Here is a 10,107-nt window from a genome sequence, read left to right on the forward strand (position 1 = left end):
AATGGGATCTTGATCAGATGGGCCAATGGGCTGAGGAGTGGCAGATGGAGTTTAATTTAGGTAAATGCGAGGTGCTGCATTTTGGGAAAGCAAATCTTAGCAGGACTGATACACTTAATGGTAAGGTCCTGGGGAGTGTTGCTGAACAAAGAGACCTTGGAGTGCAGGTTCATAGCTCCTTGAAAGTAGAGTCACAGGTGGATAGGATAGTGAAGAAAGCGTTTGGTATGCTTTCCTTTATTGGTCACAGTATTGAGTACAGGAGTTGGGAGGTCATGTTGCGGCTGTACAGGACATTGGTTAGGCCGCTGTTGGAGTATTGCATGCAATTCTGGTCTCCTTCCTATCGGAAAGATGTTGTGAAACTTGAAAGGGTTCAGAAAAGATTTACAAGGATGTTTTCAGGGTTGGATGCTCTGAGCTACAGGGAGAAGCTGAATAAGCTGGGGCTGTTTTCCCTGGAGCGTGGGGGGCTGAGGGGTGACCTTATAGAGCTTTACAAAATTATGAGGGGCATGGATAGGATAAATGGACAACATCTTTTCCCTAGGGTTGGGGAGTCCAGAACTGGAGGGTATAGGTTTAGGGTGAGAGGGGAAAGATATAAAAGAGACCGAAGGGGCAACTTTTTCATGCAGAGTGTGGTCCGTGTATGGAATGAGCTGCCAGAGGAAGTGGTGGAGGCTAGTAGAATTGCAACATTTAAAAGGCATTTGGATGGGTATATGAATAGGAACACTTTGGAGGGATATGGGCCGGGTGCTGTCAGGTGGGACTAGATTGGGTTGGGATATCTGGTGAGCATGGATGGGTTGGACCTAAGGGTCTGTTTCCATGCTGTACATCTCTATGACTATGACTCTAAATGTTGTAATTGTACCAGCCTCCATCACCTTTTCCAGCAGCACTTTCTATACACGCAACACCCGCAGCATGAAAAAGTTACTCCTCAGGACCTTTTTAAAATCTTTCCCCCCTCATCTTAAACCACCCTCCATGCTCTCACACCCTAGGAAAAACACCTTTGCTATTTATCCTATCCATGTCCCTCAAGATAGTATAAACCTCTAAGGTCACCCCTCAGTCTGCGACGCTCCAGTGAAAACAGTCCCAGCCTATTCAGCCTCTGCCTGTAGCTCAAACCCTCTAGTCGCAGCAACATCCTTGTAAATCTTCTCTGCAACATCGCAAGTTTAACAATATCCTTCCTATAGAAGGGAGCCCAGAATTGAATGCAATATTCTAAAAGTAGCCTCTCATCTATGTCCTGTACAGCTGCAACATTATGTCCAACTCCTATACTCAATGTTCTGACCAATGAAGGCAAGCGTGCCAAATTCCTCCTTCACCACCCAGTCTATCTGCAACTCCACTTTCAAGGAAATATGCTCCTGAATCCCTAGATGTCTTTGTTCAACAAGACTCACCAGGGCCCTGCTATAAAGTGTTTAAGTCCTTCTCTGATTTGTCTTATCAAAATGCAACACCTCACATTTATCTAAATTAAACTCCATCTACCACTCCTCAGCCCATCTGATTAAAGTCCCATAGTACTCTGAGGTAACCTTCTTCACTGCCCACTACACCACTTTTTTGGTGTCATCTGCAAACTTACTAACCACACCTCCTATATTACGTCCAGATCATTTACATAAATGACGAAAAGCAGCAGATCCAGTAAGATCCTTGTGACACACCTCTGGTCATAGCTGAAAATGTGTTGCTGGAAAAGCACAGCAGGTCAGGCAGCATCCAAGGAACAGGAGAATCAACGTTTCGGGTATTAGCCCTTCTTCAGGAAGGGCTCAGGACCTCTGGTCATAGGCCTTGCAGTCCTAAAAGCAACCCTCCACCACCACCCTCTCTCTCCTACATTCAAGTCCATTTTGTATCCAAATGGCTGGCTCTCCCATGTGATCTAACCTTATTAACCAGCCCACCATGTGGAACACTTTGTTTAAGTCCAAATAGTCAGGTCTACCACTCTGTCTTCATCAATCTTCTTTGTCACCTCTTCAAAAATCTGGATCAAGTTAGTCAGACATGATTTCTCATGCACAAAGCTATATTAACGAGCCCTAATCAACCCTTGCCTTTCCAAATGTATGTAAATCCTGTCCCTCAGAATCAGTTCCAACAACTTACCCACTATTGACATAAGGCTCACCGGTGTATAATTCTCTGGGTTTTCCTGACAGCCTTTATTAATAATTAGCTATCCTCTAGTCTTCCAGTGCCACACTTATGGCTGTTGATACAAGTATCTCACGCAAAGTATTTGTTTAGTAACTCATTCATCTCCTGTGGTTCCACAAATAGACGGCCACATTGATCATTAAGGGGCCCTATTCTCTCCCTCTTTACTGTTGGGCCATTAATGTATTTTCAGAATCTCACTAGATTCTCCTTAACTCTATTTGCCAAAGCTATTGTCATGTCCCTTTTTTGCCTTCCTGATTTCCCTCTAGTATAATCCTGTAGCTCTTATACTCTTCCAGGGATTCACTCAATCCCAGCTATTTACACCTGATATATATCTCCTTTTTCTTGACCAGAACCTCAATTTCTCTCATCATCCAGCATTCCCATTAGGTAAGTGGTGAGTTTTGGTCAAGGTCAGAGATGGAGGCTGGTGCTTTCTGCTGACTGCTGATTACCAGCCATAACAACTGCCTAGGCTCACATTACAAAACTTAGCAGACTAAAAATCCACAAAAGTTTAGCACTCCGTCCATGTCAACACGAACAGTAGAAGAGGGGAGAAGTGGGAGAGATGGAGGAGGAGGAAATATATAAGATTTTTGTTACTCTATATTCCTCCTCTATCATTATTTGCTTTTATATTTTCTTCTTGGTTCCCTTGCCCTTCAAACTCTTAACTTAATAGCTCGTTCAGGACTTAGATACAAAACGTTACAGGAGTTAAAGAAATGGCAGGCACATGATTTACTCCACTATTAATGAGCCTGGAATTTCCTGGAAACGAGTGCCATAGTACTGCTGCATCAACAAGGCACGTCATTAATGTACGGCAGATGCTCCAAGAAATTAGGCTCATGTGAACTTTGTACCACACAAAAAAAAAGTCCTGGGTGGTTTCTGCCACCCCTATGTTACCCTCACCCAATTTTTTACATCTGTCTCTCCATTAAACTCAAAGATGTTCACAAGTTTCATAAATTGGCACCGTTTACTTACACCACTACTTTTAAAGACTAGGAAATAAACATATAAACACAATTGGTAACAACTTGGTTTGTTGTTCCAAGATTATGATGGAAAACAGTTGTTCATTGAGCACACTCAAAAAAACCCACTAAATTCTGCATTTGGAAAAGTGCTGCAGATATTATTTCATTGCCTTCATAGTTATTGTACACAAAACCACTTTAGGATGTCCTGGAATTTGATTACGCAATGAAATAAAAACTGAAGCTTTAACAAATTTCTCAGAAATAGTTATAATACAAATTAATGAGACACAAACCACACTCGTGCAGTCATAATGGAAGCAAGTCTTGCAAAAACAATTTCTTCTCATGATTCCAACACTTGATTTTATGAAAATAATTAATACGTTGGTTTTAGATGGCAACTGTGACAGAAAGGTAATAGACTCCTATAGACACAGAGTCATAGAGATGTACAACATGGAAACAGACTCTTTAGTCCAACCTGTCCATGCTGACCAGATATCCCAACCCAATCTAGTCCCAGCTGCCAGCACCCGGCCCATATCCCTCCAAACCCTTCCTATTCATATACCCATCCAAATGCCTTTTAAATGTTGCAATTGTACTAGCCTCCACCACTTCCTCTGGCAGCTCATTCCATACACATACCACCCTCTGCGAGAAAATGTTGCCCCTTAGGTCCCTTTTGTATCTTTCCCCTCTCATCCTAAATCTATGCCCTCTAGTTCTGGAATCCCCAAACCCAGGGAAAAGACTTTGTCTATTCATCCTATCCATGCCCCACATAATTTTGTAAACCTCTATAAGGCCACCTCTCAGCCTCCGATGCTCCAGGGAAAACAGCCTTAGCCTGTTCAACCTTTCCCTATAGCTCAAAACCTCCAACCCTAGCAATGTCCTTGTAAATCTTTTCTGAACCCCTTCGAGTTTCACAACATCTTTCCAATAGGAAGGAGACCAGAATTGCACGCTATATCCCAACAGTGGCCTAACCAATGCCCTATATAGCTGCAACATGACCTCCCAACTCCTGTACTCAATACTCTGACCAATAAAGGGAAACATACCAAATGCCTTCTTCACTATCCTATCTACCTGCAACTCCACTTTCAAGGAGCTGTGAACCTGCACTTCAAGGCTCCAAAGAACCTTTGCTGCAAAGTTATAACAATGCTCAAAGTCATTATGCTGGTCAGCAAAATGGGTTTTGCAGGAAGTTCTAGTCATTGCATCATAAAACATGAAAGTATATCTGCAAACTGTTCATCACCTTACAAAACTGATGCACAGCAGGCAATAGTCTTTAAATGGGCACCTAGGTCATAAAGGTCCCACCAAATGAAAGAGAGGGCAACATGATGATCAAACCTGAGTGATTGCATTGCTCACCTTTGGGAATGGACACTTCAGGAATGCTATATTGGGTTGGGATGGGGGTGGTGGGATTTCTTTTCCTCCAGCAAAACCCTCTTTCTTACATCGGGCCATCTGTTCCTTATTTTAATAGTTGTTTCTTTCTTCATCCTTTCCTGATATGATGACACTATGGCTTTAGCTTTCATTCAGGAATCAGCCTAGTGGACCTTCTCTGAATAGATTCCAATACAATATTTCCTTCTTTAAGCAAAGGAGACCACAACTATATACATAGTATTCCAGGTTCATTTTTATCAATACCTTGTATGCTTTCCCAGCATTTATACTATTCTCTTGCAACTCCTGTATCTACTAGTCATGTAGTTACTTTAATTTTTTTAACAATTGGATATTTCAAGTTGACAGCATCCTGAATGAGGATGGAAATTGCTACAGAGTAATGACCAAATCCAAACTGTGTTTATATCTGAGGCCAAAATCTTTTTGTGATCTCTGACATATCTGGCAGAAACATGTTCCACTGACCGATTTGGTGTGTTCTGGTCGTGGCGCTATCACTGGCGGTGGCATGTTGTCATCATCGTCATCATCTTCATCATCATCCTCTGACACGGGTGGTACAACTGGTGGTTCAGATGCTATCTTGGTGTTCTGTAACATACAGAACAGCGTTACAGGTTTTGTTTTTAGAATTTCTTTTTCATTTTTGAGAAAGGATCAATGGTTACAATGAAAACCACAACAACTTATTCCTGCTGCAATAACTATATTTTTGATATACAGGAGGACAAAATATTAACCTCCACTTTTTGATTCTTTATTTCACACAAGGTTCAGATGAGGAGCAATCAATTTTATCCTCAGGGATAAAATAGTCTTCACCTGTAAACATTTGATGAGAAAGTAGATCTGGAGAAGATGTTTTTTCAAAAAAGTTACTTATTTATTTAGTAATTCTGAACCTTATTCCCATATGAGCTGCAATGTCATGACAATGGAGTTAGGTTCATGGAACCATTCTTTTCTTATATCATTAACAAAATCGGAGAAAATTCCAACATGTAAAATAAGTGAAAAACCTGTTAGTAACAATCAAAACAGGTAAATTTTCAGATTGGATGGAGTTGTATGGAGGAAAAGAAAATCTTGAAACAAATTGCTTGAAAGTGGTAGACCTGGTTCATTATTGGATTTTAAAAGGGTAGATTTCAGAAGAAGTAATGATTGTTTCTCACTTCAAGCTCGTTCCCTGTTCTCATCAGCACTCACTTCAGAAGTCTGTCTTACAGGCAACAATTAAAACACAGCAACAAAATAAATGGGCAGAAATCTTCAAAGTGTATTTGAAATAAGAGTTATTCACAAGACTTTGCTTTCACTCAGAAGTTTGGCAAGATAGTTTCTTCTAGCTTAATTATTTCCTGTTTTAAGCAGAACTCTCATTGTATATTATTCTCTCCACTCCTTCTACAAATCAATGTTTCAGCCACAACTAAGGAGGGAGGCCTCACTTCCACTCACAGCTTTATCCAATTGGCAGCCATGTTGGAAAGAAGCAGCATGTTACCAGATGTTTGCAGTGCTTCCTGTGCTGCTAGCCCTCAACCCAAAATCCCCATCCCCTCTCCACACCACTGTCTTGCAAATCAAATGGATGGAGGAGGGGGTAAAACACCATTAATGCCTAGTGAGAGAGAAAGAGGACAATATAGTTTAGGGAGTGTGGGGGAGGGGGGGCACCAAATTGAATGCTTTCCATCCTCACATAACAAAGCTGCTTTTGTTGCCAATATACAATTTACTGTTTCAATAACAGACTGTAAAATAATGGAGTATCTACTGAATCAATGAACTTATATTAAGCTCTTCGATTTTAGTATCAAATGCATCAATACTCTCACTTAGAGACAGAGCTTTGTTGCATGTTTTCAGGCAGAAAATTCTCTAAGAAAATAGCTGAAATATAACGTGAATTCACAATTATTCATTACTTCTTTCCTGGAGAGATAAAGGGATATGGATAGCAAAAAGAGAGGGAAAAAAAACTGAAAATTTTGAAGAACGAAAAGTGGAGAAAGATATGCTACTAGGAGATGGACATTAATATCTCAAGGCAATAATGTCAAACAAAAGCACAGCTAATGGATATTTCAGATGGAGAATTAAGCAGAGTAAGAAAATAAGTTGAAATTTAATAAATCTTAAATGCAAAAGGAAAATGTTTAGCCACCTCTCTAAATATCTTTATTGTTTGCTGTCATTTTTGGTTGTTTAATTATGATCATGTAAAGTTGCACGGGATGTTTTCTTAAGTTAAAAGGCAACATCTAAATGCATCCTTTGGGTGATGACAGGGCAGATGAAATAGCCTGTACATTTGAGAAAGGTGGTTTCTAGGCATAATGAATTTCCATATCCCTCAATCTGGGTCCATTTCCTGTATTCGAAGATATATAAATACAGTGACACTGGCCTCAGGATGGGCAGTGGAGGAACATTTGTTGAAGAATCTTACCAGCATAACTAGTCCCACATTCCTGAAGAGAACATTAGATTTTTATTTGATTGGTTTCTGTTCTCTTGCATGACAGAATACATTCAATTCTGTTTTCCTTATGTCTTATCAGGACATTACACTCTTGAAATATGCTTAATGTCTTGTTTGCCTGCAAGTTTAATTGTTTGCCACATTATGTAGCCATTGGCATTTGAAAAGATGATGCCAGCATCACATCAGACAGGGAAAGCGAGTGGCTACTTTTCTGTCTTACTTGCCCAGATTATGACAGTACTTGGGATCTACTCTATTTTGCTGAGCCATGTGCAACCATTTTTGTCCCTCTTGGACAGGTTTATGCAAACTATAACACCATTGATCCTAAGACTGTCACCCACATATGTCCTAAAGGCCTTAAAGGATAAAAAGAGATGAGAAATCCTATCATAGTGTTTGTAGCAAACTGTCAGGTCACTTGAGGAGTACACCTCATTACTAGACCTTTCAAACAATCACCAAGATGTAACTTGGTTGGTGATGGAAAATGCCCACCTTTCCAGTTTCTTCATGTATACCTTGAATCTCAGTGCCAATGCACACTGCCCTTTTTGTGCCTACAGTGGGGGGAAAGAAAATGGTCATCCAACTCCTGGACTGTGCCTTCACAAAGTGGATCAGAAGAACAATTAAGTGGTTTTGTTGAGGTCCCTTCCAACAGTCCCATTTCACAGGACTTTATACACCATGTGCTGTTCCCAGGGATGGATTCATAGAATAATTAACTGCTGCTGGAAGTCTATCAACTCAAGAAAAGACACACAGACACTCTTTCAACTGCCCATACACATTGGTATTTTTCAGCACAACAGATTTATCGATTGTTTATTCCTAGGTCCAGCATTATGGGATGATGGATGTAAAGGAAAAATGCCAGAGTCTAAGGCCTTCCTACTACAATATGCAGAGTGGTTGCTGCTGCGTAAATTTCCTTGAACTGTATGCAGAGTGCCTTTGATATGTAAATGTACATTTAATTTGTAGATATATATTGCAGATGTATCCTCTTGTTGAACTTGTACTGAGACATCTCAGTGCACTAAATAGTGCTGAAAGCAATTAAAATGTCAAAAACTTCATATTGTGCTTATTTTGAATCATTATGTAAATGCATTTTTTTCTTTTACAGATTTTATGACTACCATATATCCTTGGAGAAACAAAAAACAGAAATTTGAGTACAAAAGATTTTGTGGTCTTTTAAGATTTACTGCAATGAATAATTACCTTTAAAAATTTAAATACTATTAGCTTATTCAAGGAATATGGTATTGAATGAGTAATGTACCTGCACATGGCCTGAACTGTAACCAATTTTCCACTGGAATATATTGTTTAACATGACACTATATTAGATGATTTCTGAATAAAGTTAATTTGACCACAAGGGATGAAAATGAATAAAGTGGCTTTAGTGGCGAAAGGCCTTCGATATGTCAAGTATGGACCACTGATAAAATCTTCACTATTTTATTTTTCCTACAATCCTCCACCCACTGTGTTTTTTAAACTGAAAGTTCCTTGCAGGTCTAAAGTGGAAATGACTCAACTGTCAGAACTGATTCTTGTCACTAAAGTCACAAATAAAAACGAGAAGCATTAGAAAAATTAACACAGAGTGGTCGAGTGATTCCACATGGTCACGTTTCACAAATAAGAGACAATTCAGCAACCACCAAATAAGGCTCCAGAGCTAATCCTCTTCATTGTAAACTCCAGGCCAATCTTGGAAGGCCAGGACTGCAAGATAAATACCCAGCTTTATGGGTATTCTGCATTCTCAGGAATGGTCGCCAACCTAGAATGTCAACTACTACTCTCTCCATACATGCTGCTGACCTACTAAGTATTTCAATCAGTTTCTACATTTATTTCAACTTTCTAGCATCCGTATTATGTGGCTAATGTAATGTGTATGACTTTTGTGAAGTTTCAAATATCAACTAAATTCTTTGGACATTTTGCTATTTCTTGAAGATTAAATGTGGAAGTATTTATCAAAAAGTCTATGACCAGCACTTAGCACACCTGTGCAACACCCAACCTTAAGAAGAATCCATGACAAGAATTGTAGGAAAGGTTCACAAAACAGTTCCAACTCAACAGGTCAATCAGCAGGGTCTGCATTGACCACCTGAAAGAGCAATTTAACTAATGCTGTGACACCACCTTCTGACCAAAGCCCACAATTTTTTACTTTTCAGGTAAGGATCCAATTCCCTTTTCAAAGCTTCAGTTGACCACCCTCCTTCCTCCTCCATACTGTCAGGCAATCCATTCCAGATTGTTAACTACTCACTGTGTGATAAAGACTTTTCTCTTGTCACCCCATTGCTTCTTTTGTCAACTTTCTTAAAATCTGTGCCTTGTGCTTCTCCGTCTTTCCACCAATGGGGCCAGTTTCTCTCTATCTACTGTCTCAAGTGACAGTATGACACCTCATAACATTGAACATTTCTATTAAATCTATTTTCAACCTTCTCTTTTTCAAACTTTTATGAAGAAAACCTGAAGACACAAAAGCCAGGAGAAAATGAAGGGAAGAATAGAACTGAGTAGCAGCTGAGTTTAGAGTTAAAAAGAAGGCACACTACAGTAGTTGCTGCACTTTATAAATTAAAAAGCTCACTTAAATGATCCCCTGGTGCTTATCACAACACAACTAACAAGGTTTCTGCTTGCATTTATAGGTTCTACATTCAATTTGGAAAGAATAAAATTGCCTTTCCTTAAAACCTGAAATATGTGTTGCTGGAAAAGCGCAGCAGGTCAGGCAGCATCAAAGGAGCAGCAGAATCGACATTTCGGGCATAAGCCCTTCTTCAGGAATGAGGAGGGTGTGCCAAGCTGGCTAAGATAAAAGGTAGGGAGAACGGACTTGGGGGAGAGGCGCTGGGAATGCGATAGGTGGAAGGAGGTTAAGGTGAGGGTGATAGGCGGGAGAGGGGGTGGGGGCGGAGAGGTCAGGAAGAAGATTACAGG

General features: G+C 40.0%; 1 protein-coding gene across 9 annotated transcripts in view; it reads right to left on the minus strand.

The window, feature by feature from the left end:
- LOC122557344 (serine/threonine-protein kinase PAK 3) overlaps positions 1-10,107 on the minus strand; it is a 248,127-nt gene that overhangs the window by 52,115 nt on the left and 185,905 nt on the right. For all 9 annotated transcript variants that reach the window (XM_043704955.1, XM_043704958.1, XM_043704959.1 and 6 more), the window contains one exon: positions 5,097-5,222. In XM_043704955.1, coding sequence (XP_043560890.1) covers positions 5,097-5,222 — 126 coding nt within the window. The remainder of the gene's footprint in view (positions 1-5,096; positions 5,223-10,107) is intronic.

The sequence above is a fragment of the Chiloscyllium plagiosum genome, chromosome 15, assembly GCF_004010195.1.
Source record: "Chiloscyllium plagiosum isolate BGI_BamShark_2017 chromosome 15, ASM401019v2, whole genome shotgun sequence".
Classification (NCBI taxonomy): Eukaryota; Metazoa; Chordata; class Chondrichthyes; order Orectolobiformes; family Hemiscylliidae; genus Chiloscyllium; species Chiloscyllium plagiosum.